The following is a 19,939-nucleotide window of genomic DNA, read 5'->3' as shown; positions in this document are numbered from 1 at the left end:
GATCTCAGCTCACTGCAAGCTCCGCCTCCCGGGTTTACGCCATTCTCCTGCCTCAGCCTCCCGAGTAGCTGGGACTACAGGCGCCCACCACCTCGCCCGGCTAGTTTTTTGTATTTTTTAGTAGAGACGGGGTTTCACCGGGTTAGCCAGGATGGTCTCGATCTCCTGACCTTGTGATCCGCCCGTCTCGGCCTCCCAAAGTGCTGGGATTACAGGCTTGAGCCACCGCGCCCGGCGCCTAGCACAATCTTAATCATAGAGTGGGTCTGTTAGTATCTGATAAATCAGTGAAATGCTTGAGATGGATCTCTATTAGTGGTGTGCTGAAGCTGGCTTGTTTCAGCTTGGGAGAGGCAATTAGCATCTCTTCTCAACTCAGCGTTCAGTGATATCATTGGCTATAGTGGAATAATTTACACCACAGAAATTAGCAAATGTTTCGAATTACGTCACTTATTTTTTCCTTTGGAGAGCTGGTTGTCAACAATTTATCAGCACACCACTGGTAGCAGCGTACCACAAAATTCAGGATATTTTGGCCAGTTGATGTTAGCAGTTTAAGGCAAATACTTCTGAAGGTTTTGTTATGAAAACAGCAGTCCCCTGCAACTCCTATTCCTCATTTCTCTCTTCCCAGAGGCAACTCTTTTAATTCTTTCTGCTGAGTATTTTGGTATTACTTCCATGCCTCTAGGTATTAACATAATTGTATTACTAGTTCTTTATTTTTTCAGCTTTAGGCATTATCAATTGACTTTCTACAATGAAAATGAGAATTTAGCTCTCCTTTCTCCCTTACCCCATTTCCCTTTCCATCTTTCATCCTGGCCAGTAGTCAGGTTTACTTTATTATGACTATGTAAATTCTATTCTGTAGCGGATCCACAGCAAACTATCGTCTTTTCATTTCTTATACAGGTTATGTATCCCTTATCTGAAATACTTGGGACCAGAAGTGTTTTATTTATTTATTTATTTATTTGAGATGGAGTCTTGCTCTGTCACCCAGGCTGGGGTGCAGTGGTGCGATCTTGGCTCATCCCAACCTCTGCCTCCCGGGTTCAAGCTATTCTCCTGCCTCAGCCTCCCGAGTAGCTGGGACTACAGGTGCACACCACCACACCTGGCTAATTTTTTTTTTTGTATTATTTTTAGTAGAGATGGGGTTACACCATGTTGGCCAGGCTAGTCTTGAACTCCTGACCTCAGGTGATCCACCCGCCTCAGTCTCCCAAAGTGCTGGGATTACAAGCGTGAGCCACTGCACCAGGCCAGAAGTGTTTTAGATTTTGGATTTTGGAATATTTGCATTATACTTACCGTTTCAGTATCCCTAATCCAAAAATCAGAACTTTCAAATGTTCCAATGAGAATTTCCTTTGAGTGTCAAGTTGGTGTTCAAAAGTTTCGGATTTTGGAGCATATGATTTTGGGTTTTGGATTAGGGACATTCAACTTGTACAACTTCTTCATTTTCCCAGAGTTAATAACTGTCTTGTTTTTGTTAGATAGTGTTGTTTTTTCTATGTTATCCCCAATTCAACTTCAAACTTTTAGCCAGTTGTCTAAATTGGCTTTCAAATGTTTGTATGTATCTAGTATTTTATCAGTTGCATCTTGCTGAATAAATCTTTTCTGGATTCCTGAGTTTTGTTCCACTTTGGATTAACTAATCTCTTTATGCCCCATTTAAAGCTGACATTCTTATCTCTGTTCACTGTTATCCCATGGATTCTTTTTGCCTTTTATTTGAGTTGAATCTTTTGTTTCTGATCTTTCTCTTTTTGGTTTATTTTCCATTTTGGAGGAATAAATTTCCTAGTAAAGTTGAGACTTTTCATATCTGAAAATGTTTTTATTCTATTGCCCTCCTGATTAGCACTTTGTCTGGGTATACACTTTTCAGTTAAAATGAACTTTCCTTCAGAATTTTGAAGGCATTTTTCCATTATCTTTGCCTCAAGTGGGTACATGGGGAAACATACCCTTCCTCCACAGTGACTGAGTTCATGAGAAGGCAATTGGTAATAGTCACTCTATCTTTTATGAGACAGGATGAACCAATGACTGAGCGCTTAATGGATGACTTCTCTCCAATCTGTGTCTCTGGCCCGATGAGGCTGTCAACTCCAACCTGTAAAAGGCAAAATATAAAACTCTGTCCATCCATCTCAACCAACTGCAAACCACCCTCCAGATCTTTCAAGCTGGGATCTAATGGGATCTTTCCATAGAGACACTTCAGTAAGAGGGGCCATCATCAGTATTTCTCAGGGCCAAAAGGTCATACAACACCTCTGAGACCAACTCAAACCTAACTGAAGCATTGGCCCTCCTCCCTTGCCAAGGAAACAAAACAAAACAAAACAAAACAAAACAACAGACACATATACACACTCATGCACTTGTGTGTACAGATGTGCTCTCTTAGAGTGCTCAAATCAGAATTAGAAGGGGGACAGATTGAGAGCTCCTGTGTCTGAGTCCCAACACTATAACAGACCCTTCCTTACAAGGTCATTACTTGCCCAGGCAGTCTTGTTGAGTGAGATTTTATTCTCAGAACCCAGCTGTGACTTCCCTGGGGCTAACGAGGTTCAGGACTTGAAGGCCTCAATCCGGCTTCTCAAGGACAAGTCTCAGTGCTCCCAAAGAACATCCCACCCCTGCTCTGGCCACACTAGCACTTACCAGGTGTTTGCTGACAATCTGGGCTGATGAATGGACCAGTGGTTCTTCTGGACAGAGAGCAGACAGCAATTTGGGCACCTTAAGGACAGAGATTTGGTCACTAAAGATCAGAAAACACCTTAGGTAGAACCCAGGGCTCAATCAGAGATATGGGGAGTTCTCAGCCATAGCTTCCTGTCTGAGTGAGGGAGAGCAGGAGGCTGCTGCATTCCCCCTAGGATGAAGATAATTCATGCTGCAGCTTCTAGATGGCCTTATTGTCCGTCTCTTAGCTGTGAATGCTCCTCCTTGAAAGTAATGCCATGTCCCTTGGCTGGGAGGCACTGAGACAAGTCTTTGAGTTACCCACATAGCACCTCTTGGAAAAGGAGGCCTGATCAGGTTAAGGAACACCCTGAATCCTGATCACAGGCATCCTGGGTTCCTGGTCACCTCCTGGACCACTGTGACCACGCATGAGGTAAGGATGAGATCCATTTTAGACAAATTCCAAAACAAGGAAAGACCCTGAGAAGGCATCCATCCACCAGCCAAAAGAAAACATGAAGGGGAAGTTCACACTATTCCCTCTCCAGTGTGAGAAACCTGGAAAGGTTAGAGGTATGGGGGGCTTTGGCTACCAGTCCATTAGGAAGGCACAGGTTGTGTGCCTGTCTGTGATTCTCCAGCACAGACAGAATGCTGGTCAGAGCACTGTGCGTGGCAGCCACACTAGCTGATGGAGGTCTTGTCAGCATGGCTACACTGGAATGTGAAGGCTAATTCCGAGTCCCCAGCCCTAGGATCTCTTCTTCCACTCTCCACCCAAGGCCCTTCAGGCCTGTCTGCTGCATAGCCCCTGTTGGCACTTCAGGGGATACTTTTCCCAGCATGCTCACTCGAGAGCAGGGCCCCTCTTTCATGATGTGGACACAGCAGTGATCTGGACATGTCTTCCCACTCAGGTTATCCATGAACATCTTTCCAGACCAGCCTGAAAGACTCTGGTCATGGGTAAATGTGGGACTAACTATGATTTCTCATAAGCTCTCTGGCTTGGGATTCCCTTGGATCTGTAACCAATCCAGGTTGAGGCTCACCTGAGGTTTTATCTGGTGTGGGTCCTACAGATTCCTGAGCCAGGTTTTCTTCAGGGACTCAGTCCCAATTTTCTTTTTCTTTTTTTGAGACAGAGTCTCACTCTGTTGCCCAGGCTGGAGTGCAGTGGCACAATCTCGGCTTACTGCAACCTTCACCTCCCAGGTTCAAGTGATTCTCCTGCCTCAGCCTCCTGAGAAGCTGGGATTACAGGCGTGTGCCACCATGCTTGGCTAATTTTTGTACTTTTAGTAGAGACAGGGTTTCACCATGTTGGCCAGGCTGGTCTTGAACTCCTGACCTCAGGTGATTCACCTGCCTCGGCCTCCCAAAGTGCTGGGATTATAGGCATGAGCCACTGCGCCTGGCCTCAATCCCAATTTTCAACAATTTATTTTATATTATTCTGCGCCCCACTGCCACCCCGGTCTGCACCTGCAATTATACTTTCATAGGGTTCTACCAGGTGCAATGTAAATACCTAATCTTTTCATTATGTCACCTCTGTTATCCTTGAATGCCACCGCAATGTAGTTCCCTCAATTATTTATCTTTTCCTATCCTCTTTTTTTTTTTTTTTTTAAATACAGAGTCCCACTCTGTTGCTTAGGCTAGAGTGTGGTGGTGCGATCTCAGCTTACTGCAGCCTCCACATCCCGGGCTCAGGTGATCCTCCCACCTCAGCCTTCCAAGTAGCTGGGACGACAGCCACATGCCACCACTTGGCTAATTTTGTAGTATTTTGTAGAGACAGGATTTCTCCATGTTGCCCAGGCTGGTCTCGAACTCCTGGGCTCAAGTGATCCACCCGCCTCAGCCTCTCAAATTGCTAGGATTACAGGCCTAAGTCACTGTGCCTGGATGCTTTTCTTATTCTCATCTAAACCATCTACTGCTCTGCATTTCCTTTTCCTAGTCTCATTATCCCTCCAAAAACCTTCCTCCTGGGCCTACTATACAATACAGAGTTCCTCTACATCTTTAGCCTCTTTACTGTCCCCTTCTCCACCCTCTGCCTTCATTAAGGCCTGGCTTATCTTTGAGGACACTGCTTCTCCTTCAGTGGAAGCTATTTGTTCCCTGTATCTCACAAACTTTAAGGTTAAAAGGAGGGGCTAGCAAGAGACTCCTCATTAATGCTGTTTGCAGACAATTCTCTCTCATAGTCATTCCTTTCCTGAGGCTTTGCCATCTGGCCACTCTACACTCTGCTCCTTCACCTTCTCAGGGAAGCCTCCTCCATATGCCTATGTTTACTTCATCAGAGTAATGATTACAGAGTATTTACCTGCTTATTATGAAGTAAGTACTGCAGATATCCCCATGTTGAACAGAATAGGAGGAACCTGCTGACCCAGAGGCCAGAAGTTAGCCTTCCTGAAGATCTTAGCCTTTCCCTGGAGCCATAGAGGCCCTGACTATGGACCAGGCCCCCTGCTTCCTTTTTTGCTGCACCTGAGTACCCGAGTAGTCTCCCTTGACATGTCAGGTCTTGCTCAACCTTGGGAAATGACAGGGATTCTTAACAAGTTACTATGTACCTAATGAAGAAACAGACAAATGGCTCAGTCTGTTTCTAGGACAAGAGCCCCACGATTTTCTTTCTAAACTCAAGCTCTCACCTGTCTGTTTGCTTCCATGTAGAGTCCCAGTGTGCTCACTCGAGAGCAGAGCCCCTCTTTCATGATGTGGACATAGCAGCGCACCTGTGATCTGGACAAGTCTTCCCACCTGTCTCCTCGACAGGCATTCCAGCAGGCATCATAGGGAGCCAGGTTCAGTGTATTGGCTTCTTTTATAAAACTGTAAATATCTTCAGAACAAACACCCACACCAAGGAAATAAATGAGAGAGAGGTAACAGAACAGATATAGACTCAGTCAAGTTGTTTTTTGTTTTTTTAAGAGATAAGGTCTTGCTATGTTGCCTAGGCTGGTCTCAAACTCCCAGACCCAAGCGATCTTCCCACCTCAGCCTCCTGAGCAGCTGGGACTACAGGTGTGCACCACTATGCTTGGCTCTGAGTTAAGTTTTAAAAGAGGTTACAGCTCACACTTCTCCCTTTGGAACTCACCCACAAAACATGAGCCCTGAGGAAATCCTACTAAAATCTGTAAGAGAAAGTCCAACTAAAAGAGGCAATGTACTTCCCTAAAATATCATATGATATAAAAATGCTTAATATGAGGTCCTAAAAGCATGTGACCAGTAATCAAGACCACTAGGGAAAATAAAACAGATGACCCTTGTAAATCATGAAATAACACAAGCCAGCATCCAGGCTTTAGTGGCCAGCCAGGTTGACTTTGTGCTGCTAGTCTCTGTTACCATATCTGGTAGCTGTGCTATGACAGAAAGCACAGAACTCAGAGCCCAGAGTACCAGGGCTCTAGTGTTTCAGTTCTCACAACGACCCTTTGAGATCTTTTACTTTCTGATAAAAAAAACCGGGGCTCAGAGAACTGAGTAACCTGCCTCAAGACACAATGCTAGTAAGAAGGCAGTCAGATTTCAAATCCAGAACTGTCTGATGCCCAGTTCTACAATCCTAATCATCATGCTGTACTGTCAGTTTATTAATTTGAGAAATACTTTTTCTGAACATCTACTATGAGCCTACAACTGGGCCAGGGATTAGGGATATGAGAGCATACGAGACAGCTCCGATCTTCAGATCCTGGCATGGAGACACCTGGGCTGGCCTGTGGTTGGACTGCAGTTGTACATTCTTTCACTTTCCTTCCCTTGATAAAAGAGGCTGAGTTTAATCAGCAACGGGGCTGCCTAGAGCCTAGAGAACAGGGGAACTAAGAAGTGGCAGGTGGAGTTTAAAGGCAAAATGGCCTAGTGAGGAACACAGCCAAACCAGAGCTATGAATCAGAGAATGGGGCTAGAGGCACGATGAGCCTGTTGCTGAGAGCATAGTGGCAGGATCTGCCTGAGCAAGCTTACCCAGAACTCAGGGAGTGGGTTGGCAAGCCTGTCTTGCCTAGTAGGCTAGAAAATAGTCTGCTGCCTTAAGACAGGCATCTTGGGCTGGGCTAAGCTGCCAAACCACTCTTTCCAAAGGTGCTGCTACCCTTGCCCCTCTTACTGAACCAACCCAAGAACTGACCTAAGGACTTCAGCTCCTTTTTCTTTAGATCCTCTTCTTTTTCTTCTTGTCCCTGTTGTGAGGAAGCTGAGGAAAACTGTTTTCTCACTAGATACGGAATCAGTTCACTCCGGATAGAAGTGATTGACCTAGGAAGAAAGAATGGCCAAATATGAGAAACCTGACTGTCTGGAACATACCGGGATCAAAAGCTCTGTGCATACAAGGAAAAACCAAGTCCTTTCCTGTCATGGCACCTTGGGACTGTCAGAGATCAAATGTGGCATCGACTTGGAAGTTCGGAGAAGCAGAGTGCTTCCTGGTGGGTACTGAGACAGGATGTTGGTTCTAAATGACCAGGAATCTGTACCAGGGGAAGAAGGGACCTGATCTTTAGTACAGTGTGTGTTTTTTATTTATGTTTTTATTTATACTTAGCAATAGGAAGCAGAGAGGTGAGAGACTAGTACATGTTTTCCAGTGTTCTCTCACACTATGACCTTATTAGAATTTTATATTGCTAATTAATTTATGTAGCATTTACCAAGCATGTGCCAGTTACTGTGCTAGGCCTTGGAAATATATCAGTTCTGAGCTCAAGGAATTCATAATCCAATGGACAGTAGCGTGCATGAGTTTAAGAGGAAAGGCAGAAGGAGGTGAAGGTAATTAGGTGGGGCCAGATCATGAAAGCTTTCTGTGGTGAAACCACCTTTGCAAAAATAACAGTGACAAAATTATGACTGAAAGAGATCTGACCTAATCAACTCCATCTTGCTGTTAACCTCCAAACTGCTCTTGCTCATTCCTGGGCATCGGCTGAGCTAACTTTGGAAGAAAGTTTTTTTTTTTTTTTTTTTTTTTCTGAGACAGGGTCTCACTCTGTCAGCCAGGCTGGAGTACAGTGGTGTGATTTCAGCTCGCTGCAACCTTCGCCTCCCAGGTTCAAGTGATTCTGTCACCTCAGCCTCCTGAGTAGCTACGAAGCTGGGATTACAGTTGTGAGAGCCACTATGCCCAGCTAATTTTTTTTTTTTTTTTGAGACAGTCTTGCTCTATCGCCCACGCTGGAGTGCAGTGGCATGATCTCAGCTCACCAAAACCTCTGCCTCCTGGGTTTAAGTGATTCTTGTGCTCCAGTCTCCCAAGTAGCTGGGACTACAGGCACATGCCACAATGCCCGGCTAATAGTTTTGTATTTTTTGGTAGAGATGGGGTTTTGCCATGTTGGCCAGGCTGGTCTTTAACTCCTGGCCTCAAGTGATCCGCCTGCTTCAGCCTCTTGAAGTGCTGGGATTACAGGCATGAGCCACTGTGCCCCGCGTTTTTTTTTGAGATGGAGTCTCGCTCCGTGGCCCAGGCTGGAGTGTAGTGGTGCGATCTTGGCTTACCGCAACCTCCACCTCCCAGTTCAAGTGATTCTCCTGCCTCAGCTACCCACGTAGCTGGGATTACAGGTGCCGGCCACCATGCCTGGCTAATTTTTGTATTTTTAGTAGAGATGGTGTCTCGCCGTGTTGACCATGCTGGTCTTGAACTCCTGACCTCAGGTGATCTGCCTGCTCTGGTCTCTCAAAGTGCTAGGATTACAGGTGTGAGCCACCATGCCTGGCGAGAAATTTATTACAGTTTATAGTTTAAATGATAATAGCCCTTCTCAAAATGAAACCACCTTTATAAAACTAATAAAAGGGCACAAGTTTAGGATTACAAGAGGGGCCTGAATTCTCGTGATTACCAGTCATTGTTGTAAAGGTCACAAGATTTGCAACTTCCCCAGTTACTCCTGTAAATAACATCACTATTGTGGAACCTAATATTGGCTTTTTAAGATGTCTTTTCTGACTTTTGCATTTCTGATGACTGGATGACTCCACTGGGACCAGTGACCCCTCTGTGGCCCCCACCCAGAACTGGACTCAGCAGAGGACTGTTTTCCACACCCCTGTGATTGCATCCCCAACCAATCAGCAGCACCCATTCCCTACCCTGCCTACCAAACTATCCTTGAAAAGCCCTAGCCTCAGAATTTTGGGGGAGGCTGATTTGAGTAATAATAAAATTCTGGTTTCCTATTTAGCTGCCGCTATGCATATTAAACTCTTTATTGCAATTGTCCCATCTTGATAAATCGTCTCTATCTTGGCAGCAGGTAAGATGAACCCACTGGGGAGTTACAGTGGCAGTCTAGAAAGTCTGGACTGAAAAGCCAGTGGTAATTTTTTTCTTTTTAGACAGGGTCTCGCTCTGCTGCCCAGGCTGGAGTGCAGTGGTGCAATCACAACTCACTGCAGTGTTGACTACCTGGACTCAAGTGATCCTCCTGCCTTGGCCTCCCAAGTAGCTGGGACCACAGGCATGTGCCACCATGCCCAGCTAATTTTTTTATTATTTGTAGAGGCAAAGTCTCACTGTGTTGCCCAGGCTGGTCTTGAACTCCTGGACTCAAGCAATCCTCCCACCTTGGACTCCCAAAGTGCTGGGATTATAGGTGTGAGCCACAGCACCTGGCTGCCAGTGGTAGTTTTTAAGCAAGAAAGTGACCTGATCAGTTTTATCTCTTAGTAAGGTAATTCTGGTAGCAGTGTGGAAGAAAGCCTGGAATAAGGAAACTGAAGAAAGGGAGACCGGTTACAATATTCTGAAAGATGAGATAATGAGGCCCAAGAGAGGGGTTAAAGTATGGGCAGCTCTATAAACCTGACTTGCTGAATACTTCCACCACCTCTCCCAGCCCCCATTCAAAGAAGCTCTGCATGCTGACACAGGACCACACAGATGGAGTGTAGGTAGGAAGGCAAGACAGAGGCAGAGGCTGAGGAGGGTAAGGAAAATTATGAACCCTGGAGCTACACAGTTCACAGTTTTTGTAATTTTTAAAGGATCAAGTCAAATATCTTTGAAAATTCTGTGTTAAGCTGTGAGCTCTTGTGTTGAATTTCAATGTGATTTTCTCCCGATCCTTTGATGGAGATTTAAAAATTTCCATGTGAATGCAAAGAATGAAACAACACTTACTCTTAGCTCTTTTTCTCCCCTTTTAATGCTTCAAACTAGTGTGGGCAGCAAATGTTCCTCTTCCATTGGAAAACAAGTCAGTTCCCTTTGAAGAAATGACAAAGCACAGACAGCTGGGGGATTTCAGGGCCATGATATTTACATTATGGACCAAAAAGAACTGTCACTGCAAGAGGCAAGCAGACGAGCCTTGGCACGTGGCCTCATCAGGCAGAGTCATTTGAGAGGATCTGTGATTTGAAGAGAGGATATGAAACAGCCCTGCCAAGTCCCACCCACCTCTGCTGAAGCTCAACCTTAGGTCAATCCCCATAATGCAGTTGGCTTAGAAGAATAATGAAGGAAACAATTACTCTTCCTGCTTCCTAAAGTGAAGGCAGCTCAGAGCTGTGCCAAGAAATGTTACAAAGCTACAGTGAACCATTGTGAACATCCTGGGCCTAAAGGCCACGAGCTGGGTATAGTGCCCTGGGTCAACCTTACTTTCTCCTTTCCCTCTGATACACAGCCTTCCTAGAAACACCTGTCTTATCTCAATAAATCATAAGCTCTTCTCAAGCAATCACAAAGGAGAACAATAGACTTGACTACTAGCCGTAAACAAACAATCCCACCAAATAAAAAGACAAAATAATTGCTACGAATAGGGCAAAGAATATTCTTAATAAACAGATATAAATGTTCAAAAAACACATATTTTCAAAGAAGTAAAAAACTAAAATAAGATGCAGTTTCTCCTCCAACTAAATTAACTGATTTAAAACAATTTTCATTACTGATAAGAGTGCTTTGAGAACAGTTACTGTCACATAATGGGAGTTGGAGTATAAACTGATAAAATCTCTGAAAAATAATTGGCAACACTATAGCAAAAGACTTGAAAATATTCATATAATTTCACCCAAGTCTATCCTAAGAAAATACATTACTCAGTAAATATTTGCTGAAATCTTATACCCCACAAGAATCTCTGTTCAAACAACGGTATTCCCCTTGCTTTAGTTTAAAACAAATGGCAGAAACACCGGTGGGCTCAAAGCCTGTATCCCAAGCCACCTTTGGGACGCGAGACCGGGCGGATCACGAGGTCAGGAGAGCTCGGCAACCATCCTCGGCCTAACACGGTGAAACCCCGTCTCTATAAAAACTACAAAAACTAGCCGGGCGAGGTGGCGGCGCCTGGTAAGTCCCAGCTACCGGGAAGCGCGAGGCCAGGAGATGGCGTGACCAGGGAGGCGGAGCTTGCCAGTGAGCTGAGATCCGGCACTGCACTCAGCGCTGGTGACGAAGCGAGACTCCGTCAAAAAAAAAAAAAAAACAAAAAGAAATGCAGAACAATAAACAGTTTAACAATGAAAAGATCAAAATACCTCTATAACAGAATGTCATATAGGCAAAACTGTGACTGTAAAGACTTTTTTTTTTTTTTTTTTTTTTTAGACGGAGTCTTGCTTGGAGTGCAATGGCATGATCTTGGCTCACTGCAACCTCTGCCTCCCGGGTTCAAGTGATTCTCCCGCTTTAGCCTCCTGAGTAGCTGGGATTACAGGTGCCTGACACCACGCTTGGCTAATTTATTTTTTTTGTATTTTTAGTAGAGTTGGGGTTTCACCAGGTTGGTCAGGCTGGTCTCAAACTCCTGACCTCGTGATCCGCCCACCTCGGACTCCCAAAGTGCTGGGATTACAGGCATGAGCCATTGCGCCCAGCCAAGAATTTTTTAATGATAGAAAAAAAATGCTTATAATAATGAAAAAAGCAAATTATTTTTTTAGACGGACTCTCACTAGAGTGCAGTGGCGTGGTCTCAGCCCACTGCAACCTCCGCCTCCTGGGTTCAAGCGATTCTCCTGTCTCAGCCTCCCAAGTAGCTAGGATTACAGGCACCTGCCACCACACTGGGCTAATTTTTTGTATTTTTAGTAGAGACGGGGTTTCACCATGTTGTCCAGGCTGGTCTCGAGCTCCTGACCTCATGATCTGACCTGCTTCAGCCTCCCAAAGTGATGGGATTACAGGCGTGAGCCACTGCACCTGATCCAGATTATTTTTAAAGTGTGATTTCAAGCATGTATTCTCACTACACATATGAAAATAAAACAATGGAAATACACTAAAATGTTCATAATAGTTATCTCAGAGTAGTGGAATTATGAATGCTAAAGCAAACTAAATATGGCCTGAGAAGGACTTCGTACTTCTTTTTTTTTGAGACGGAGTCTCGCTCTGTCGCCCAGGCTAGAGTACAGTGGCCGGATCTCAGCTCACTGCAAGCTCCGCCTCCCGGGTTTACGCCATTCTCCTGCCTCAGCCTCCCGAGCAGCTGGGACTACAGGGGACTGCTACCTCGCCCAGCTAGTTTTTTTGTATTTTTTTTTTTTTTTTTTTTTTTTTAGTAGAGACGGGGTTTCACCGTGTTAGCCAGGATGGTCTCAATCTCCTGACCTCGTGATCCGCCCGTCTCGGCCTCCCAAAGTGCTGGGATTACAGGCTTGAGCCACCGCGCCCGGCCAGGACTTCGTACTTCTATATTTGAGTGCTTGTGGACAAACTGCATCCTAACTTAATAGGTAGACGAGACTGAAAACCTAACTTAGGAGTATGTGCCTGTACCAACAGCTGAGAATTGGCCAATCCCAGCAGCCATACTTCAACCACTCATACACTGCTGAGTGTTCAAACTGTGTTCAAATAAGGCAAAGGCTGACCTGTAACCAATCCAGTTGTTTCTGTATCTCACTTCTGATTTCTGTACGTCACTTCATTTTTTTGTCTAAAAATTGTCAAATGCCTCTGACCATGAGGCATCCTTGGAGTCTTTCTGAATTTGCTGTGCTTCTGGGGGCTTCCTGATTCATGAATCATTAATAGATCAAATAAACTCCTTTAATTTGGCTTGAGTTTTTCTTTTAACAGATGGTATCAGAAGTGGGATCTTAAGTAGAGCTTTACTGACCCCCAGGAGCTGAGGGAACAAGCAAGGTACCTGCAAGGACCCACTTCTGTCCATTGATCTCTCAGAGTGACTGGGGATCGTGGGTAAGCTCTCTCTCTCAGATTTCAGAGCTCCAAGGATTTATGTTTTGAGCTGTCCAAGTTTCTTTGAGCAAATTTCTTGATCCAAACTGGGTCCAGGATTGGATTTGATCCAGTAATTAGCTGGCTTGGATCCAGTTAGAGGCTTCTTACATCTGACTGGGTCAGAAAGAAACTGGTTGTAAATGGTAATATTGTAGGGGTTGTAAAATTTGGCTCTTAAAAAATTCACAGGGATGTTTGTGTTCTACCCCTTTGTTTCATTTCTCTTGTGTGCTTAGGTAGGAAAAATCATTGGCTAAATTCATCAAGGGAACCTGAGAGCAAAGCGAATATTTTAGGTAAAAATGGGATCCTTAATTTCTGGAAAACTGAATTCCTTCCAGCTTATACATTAGCTGGTAAGCAGTGAAGTCTTACAGAAATGGCGAAATCTTACTAAAGATAACTTACAGTAGAACGTTCTGAATGAACAATGCACTGAAGTGCATCGAGACTCATCTAGTGATGCTTATTGATATGCAGACACTTCTAAAAATATTTTAGTATTTTTATTTAAAGACTTTACGAAGGCTGGGCACAGTGGCTCACATCTGTAATCCCAGCACTTTGGGAGGCCAAGGCAGGTGGATGGATCACTTGAGGTCAGGAGTTCAAGACCAGCCTGGTCAACATGGTGAAACCCCATCTCTACTAAAAGTACAAAAAGTAGCCAGGCATGATGGCGCAGGCCTGTAATCCCAGCTACTCGGGAGGTTGAGGCATGCTTGAATTTGGGAGGTGGAGGTTGCAGTGAGCTGAGATCGCACTACTGTACTCACTCCAGCCTGGGTGACAGAGCCAGACTGTCTCCAAAAAAAAAAAAAAAAAAAGAGGCACCTAAATGATTAATTGATTACAAAATTAGATTTGCTAATCTTTCAGCTTAGTTACTATATGATCCAAAGGAAACAGACTGCAGCACCAATTGGCTGACTTTGGATACGTAATGGGGGTACATTTTACCTGAGTAAAGGATGGGATTGGGTGAGAGGCCCTCCCCTCAGTAAAGTCCCTCTTGGTTAAAAATGGATAAAGATGACAGGGCCCAACCGGGGGCAAGTTTGGGCCTTGCCATTTCAATACTGGGTGCTAAGCATCCATATGGTGGCTAATGTCTATGTTTTGTCACATGTGTTTTGCTATGTCCAGAATGGAAAATATGAGAATTCAGGTCCACCATGCAGCCGTTTGGGCGGCAACTTGCAAAATTGAGAAGAATTTGTCTGTGGTTCCATGATTTTCCTTTGTGATGCAGCTTGGCCCCCGGAGCGATGGTGTGGCAAGCAGGGTTGCTAGGGCTGCTTAGGGAAGGGGAACCCAGAAACAGGACATGCTGGCAAAGGGGTAAAAATTTCTTACCAGTGAGACTTCTGGCCTCTCTGTCTGTGCAAATTGGCTGAATGAATGGTGAAAATCACTGTTTATCTCCTCTGTAAAGTTTTGATTAATGAGAAAAAGAATTCTGACGCTAGTATTAAGTCTAATGTATTTTGTGCTATGAATTTGTCTGTGTTGTTCTGTCATGAAGAGGGATACCTTAGTATAGAACAGGGGCTTAGGACCCCATAAACTGCTCAAGATGGCCCAGCAAGCTGGTCAGTAATAAACTTTGCTGCAGGTCCTTGAAACAAACAAAAAAACTGGGTGAGGTCTCCATTTTGTTCTATGTCCTTGGGAACTTGACCTTGTAACCATGTGGCCATACTTTCTCTCGGTCTCTTCCTTCCAGGGAATAGGAATTCTGGGATTCATGTCATAGCTATCTCAAAAAATTATCCTGAGTAGTTAAAAGCCTTTGCAAGCACAAAATTAACTACTCTAGGCTCTTTCTGGGAAGAGTGGGAAGAGCAATGGAAACTCCTAGTGCTGTAGCTCAGCAGCTAAGGCTTTGACTTTTCACAGTGATGCCCTGGGTTCAATTCCTGGCTTAGGGAATGAGTCCTTTCTGGTTTGACATGTGCGTGACCTTTACCATTAGTTGATTATCTTCCCCTCCACGAACCATCTTGAATTCTCCTTTCCCTAAGCACCTGTGAAGTTACCTTTGGTCAAGTTCAAAAGCCAGAAATATTGTCAGTGTGGCCTGGCTAGAGTTGGGTAATAAGAAATTTAAAAGGGCTTTGTAAAAGAGTCTTATAGTTGGGAGTGGTGGCTCATGCCTGTAATCCCAGCACTCTGGGAGGCCAAAGCGGGTGGATCACTTGAGGTCAGGAGTTCAAGACCAGCCTGGTCAACATGGTGAAATGGCATCTCTACTAAAAATACAAAACACTAGCCGAATGTGGTGGCGCATGCCTGTAATCCCTGCTACTCAAGCTGAGGCAGGAGAATTGCTAGAACCCAGGAGGTGGAGGTTGCAGTGAGCTGAGATTGTGCCACTGTACTCCAGCCTGGGTGACAGAGCGAGGCTCCATCTTAAAAAAAAGAAAAAAAAAAAAAGAAGAAATTAAGCTGACTTTTAACCATAGTGCTTTTATTTTTATTTATTTTATTTTTTTATTTATTTATTTTTTTTGAAACGGAGTCTTGCTCTGTTCCAGTGATTCTCCTGCCTCAGCCTCCTAAGTAGCTGAGATTACAGGCACATGCCACCACGCCTGGATAATTTTTATATTTTTAGTAGAGATGGAGTTTCACCATGTTGCCCAGGCTGGTCTCAAACTCCTGACCTCCAGTGATCTACCTGCGTTGGTCTCCCAACGTGCTGGGATTACAGGTGTGAGCCACTGCACCTGGCCAGTCAGCTTAATTAAAAGTGGATATTCAAGCTCTAACAGGCTGGGACTCCTTGCAAAAAACAGAGCAGGTGTCACAGACCCCATTCTGGGAAAAAACTCTGTTTTCCTCATGAAACCCCAGGAACAGGTGGTGGATAGATTCCTCTGAAAATCTAAGGCTAAATATACTTTTAACAATGGCTAATCGCAGTTATTAGGGAATACGTGACTCTTTGCACGTTTACATCAGAGAAGCATGCTCTTGGCCACCTAGAAGTTATGGAAATGTCCCCACTCCCCACTGAGAGATAAGACTTCCATGGGAGCTGTGCTGATTCCCTCTTTTGGGGATCCAGGATCTGGTGTAAAATGAGACCCTTAATTTTGGGGTCTGTTTTGTCTTCCAGCTGTGCCTGCTTATTAGGCCCTAGAAAACGCATGTTTTCCTAGCCCTGTTTCTTGAAGGGCTCTACCATGAGGCCAGTAATCCAATTAAGAAACCTGGCAACCGGGCCGGTGCTCAAGGCCTGACTAATCCCAGCACTTTAGGCGGAGGCCCAGAGACGGCGGATCACGAGGGTCAGGAGATCCGAGACCATCCTGGCTTAACACGGTTGAAACCCCGTTCTCTACACTAAAAAAATACAAAAATCTCAGCTGGGGCGAGGGTTGGCAGGAAGACACGACACTGACTAGTCCCAAGGGCCTAACTCGGGGAAGGCTAAAGCAGAAAAAAAAAAAGATGACATGGCGTAAACAAACCAGAGCGGGAAAAGGCGAGGAAAGCTATAAGCAAGATGAAGAACACTAGAAGAATCTAGAGCAACCACTGCAACTAATCAACAGACAAAACCAAGGAAGCACAGAGGAACTACAGCTCAAAAAAAAATAAAAAGAAACTGCCGCCAAATGGGAAACAAATAACCTTACACTTAATCAAGATCTTCTTCTGTCTGCTCTTGTGTAGTTTTAAAATATGTGTAACAACAAAAAAAAAATATGTGTGCTGATATTTTTAGAAAAGAGCCTCTAATTAATTGGCAATAAAGAAAAATAAGCGACATAAATTCAGATATTTTTGGAAAGAAATAAAAACTTTAATGCCTTTTAGTTCATGATAAACTTTGTAATCTTTGGGGAAATAAAAATGTTAAGATTATTGGGTAAAACAAAGCACATTTGGGTCAAATTGGCAGCGGTCAGATTATAGGTTTTGCTAATGCCTTAAAGTCACAAACTGCTTTGTTTTTGAAATTCCTTCCAAAGCATATATGTTTTTTTTTCCCTAAGGTATAGGCTTTGGGGTCTGGGGGGTTGCCAGTGTGAGAGATCTACCTGTCTTGCACCCATTCCAGAGGACCACGATTCTTTGCTCTGTAAGCTTACCTAATAAATCATCCAAAACTGACAAACTTAGATTTGTCTGCCTTTAGTTTTTCTCAGCTCCTTCTGCATTTGGGGTTGCTTTGGTGACTAAATGGCCCCTTGTTACAAAACAGCCTGACTTCTCCTTCTTCCCCCTCACACGTCATAATCAATCACCAAGCACTGCTGATCCTATCCCCTAATCTCTGTCAAAACTTTCAACTTCTGTTCATTCTTTACTTCCACTAACTGCCGTTCAGACCTATGTCAATCATTTGCCTGGATTGCTGTACACGCTTTTAATTGGTCTCTCTCCCTCTAGTCTTATCCACAAAATTTCCATTCATATGGGTAGACAGAAAAAAAGATACCTTTATTTTTTTTTTTAGATGGTCTCATCTGTAAAACCAAGGCTGCTGGAGTGCATGGTGTGAATCATGGCTCACTGCAGCTTTCACCTCCGGGCTCAAGCGATCTCCCACCTCCAGCCTCCTAAGTAGCTGGGACTCCAGGCATGTGCCACCATGCTAATTTTTTTATTTTTATAATTTTTTGCAGCAATGAGGTCTCCCTGTGTTGGCCCAGCCTGAAACTCCTAGGTTCAAGTTGATTTCCTGCCTACCTCCAAGTATCCTCCTCACTTTCAGCCTCCCAAGTGCGGAATACAGGCATTAAGTCACCACACCAGCTGACAGGATACTACTGAAGTACAATCTGAATTAGGTCTCTTCTTCCTTCAATTCCACCCCCCTCTATTTTGTAGGACACAGTGGACTTTTCTTTTTTCTTTTTTTTTATTTTCATGAGACGAGAACAAACAATGTCTCGCTGTGTCGGCCCAGTGGCTGGAGTGCAGTGGCGCGATCTCGGCTCACTGCAAAACTCCGCCTCCCGGGTTCACGGCCATTCTCCGCCTCAGCCTCTGAGTAGCTGGGACTACAGGCCGCACCCGGCCACCTCGCCGGCTGTTTTTGTATTTTTAGTGGAGACGGGGTTTTCCACCTTGTTAACCAGGATGGATCTCGATCTCCTGGACCTTCGTGGATCCCCGCTCGGCCTCCCAAAGTGCTGGGATCTACAGGACTTGAGGCCACTGCGCAACCGGCCGACACAGTGACTTTTCTAATAGTACCCAAATCTGAGCCGGGCATGGTGGCTCATGCTGTAAATCCCAGCACTTTGGGAGGCCGAGGCAGGTGGATCACCTGAGTAGGCGAGTTCAAAGACCAGCACTTGACCAAAATTGGAGCCAAACCTGTCTGCTACTAAAAATAAACAAAAATTAGAACAACGGAAAACAAAAAAAATGGGATGGCACCTGACCCTGTAATCCAACGGAACGGCTGAGGACAGAGACTTACTGTTGAACTTGGGAGGCACGAAAAAAAACAACAAACTGCAGTGAGCCGAAAGAACTCAGACCGCAAAATTGCACTCCAGGCCTGAGCCAAAAAGCAGCAGAAACTCTGTACTACAAAAAAAACAAACAAAAAAAAAAAACAAAAAAAAAAGTACAAATCTGATCCCATCTCCTTACACTTATTTAATGCTCACAATAGTGATTACTTTTGTGTATGTAGGGGAGGTGAGGGGATAGAATGAGGGGAGTTTCTGGAATTCTGACAATGTTCTATTTCTTAACCTGAATATAGTACTTATAAGGTATGTTCACTTTGTGAAAATTTATCAAGTCATAACACCCTTCTCAAATATGATCTCTGCTTGGAAGCCTTTTATAACATTTGTAGGCTTCTATGTTCTCACAGTAAAGACAGTTATATGTACTGTTTTTTTGATCATGTGCGAGGTACTATGCTAAGAAAATAATACAGATCATTTCAAGTTCTTATAGCAATCCTTATGATAGGTATTACTATTCTTCTTCTTCTTATTATTTTTTTAATTTTTGTAGAGATGGCATCTTGCTATGTTGCCTAGGCTGGTCTGGAACTCCTGAGTTCAGCCCATCCTCCCACTTCAGCCTCCCAAAATGCTGGGATTACAGGCATGAGCCACTGTACCTGGCCCTTATTTTATAAAGAAGGAAATCAAGGCTTAGAGAGGTTAACTATCTTGCCTAATACAACTTTTATAACTGATAGAACTGAAAGTCACTCCACATCTATCCTGAAGTCCATGGTTCTTTCCACTATACCATATTAACTAGCATCGTGTGCTTACTTCAACCAAAGCACTTTCCACAGGATTTAGAATTCTCTGCTTGCTGTCTCTTTACCCATAAACACACAGATTTTTGGATACAGAAAGTAGAGCTTTCTTGGCTGGGCCTGATAGCTCACACCGTAATCCCAGCTCTTTGGGAGGCCTGGGTGGGAGGATCTCTTGAGCCCAGGAGTTTGAGACCAGCCTGGGCAACATATTGAGACCCCATCTCTACAAAAAATAAGAAAATTAGCCAGTCATGGTGGTGAGTGCCTGTAGTCCCAGCTACTCGGGAGGCTGAGGAGGAAGGATCACTTAAGCCCAAAAGTTGGAGGCTGCAGTGAGCTATTATCATACCACTGCACTCCACTCCAGCCTGGTGAAAGAGCAAGATCCTGTCTCAAAAAAAAAAAAAAAAAAAAAAAAAAAAAAAAGTAAAGCTTTCCTAATTTGAAATGTAATGAATTCTAAATATGTTTCTCTATTACTAATATTGCTAGCATTAAAAATCCAACACTTGGCTGGGTGCGGTGGCTCATATTTGTAATCCCAGCACTTTGGGAGGCCAAGGCAGGCGGATTGCAAGGTCAGGAGATTGAGACCAGTCTGGCCAAAATAATGAAACCCCATCTCTAATAAAAATACAAAAATTAGTTGGGCATGGTGGCGCATGCCTGTAGTCCCACATACTCGGGAGGCTGAGGCCGGAGAATCACCTGAACCTGGGAGGTGGAG

The 19,939-nt window shown here is 44.3% G+C and overlaps 1 protein-coding gene across 2 annotated transcripts in view; it reads right to left on the bottom strand.

The window, feature by feature from the left end:
• Window positions 1-19,939, bottom strand: part of EIF2B3 (eukaryotic translation initiation factor 2B subunit gamma) — a 155,666-nt gene that overhangs the window by 21,753 nt on the left and 113,974 nt on the right. For both annotated transcript variants that reach the window (XM_017881820.1, XM_017881819.1), the window contains exons 7-10: window positions 6,885-7,012; window positions 5,391-5,581; window positions 2,692-2,769; window positions 1,986-2,134 (exon numbers count right to left, since the gene is read on the bottom strand). In XM_017881820.1, the coding sequence (XP_017737309.1) occupies window positions 1,986-2,134; window positions 2,692-2,769; window positions 5,391-5,581; window positions 6,885-7,012 (546 nt within the window). The remainder of the gene's footprint in view (window positions 1-1,985; window positions 2,135-2,691; window positions 2,770-5,390; window positions 5,582-6,884; window positions 7,013-19,939) is intronic.

The sequence above is a fragment of the Rhinopithecus bieti genome, unplaced genomic scaffold (genome assembly GCF_001698545.2).
Source record: "Rhinopithecus bieti isolate Rb0 unplaced genomic scaffold, ASM169854v2 scaffold_12155, whole genome shotgun sequence".
NCBI classification, from domain to species: domain Eukaryota; kingdom Metazoa; phylum Chordata; class Mammalia; order Primates; family Cercopithecidae; genus Rhinopithecus; species Rhinopithecus bieti.
Note: the sequence above shows the minus strand (reverse complement) of the source record. Positions and strands in the feature narration are given on the sequence as shown.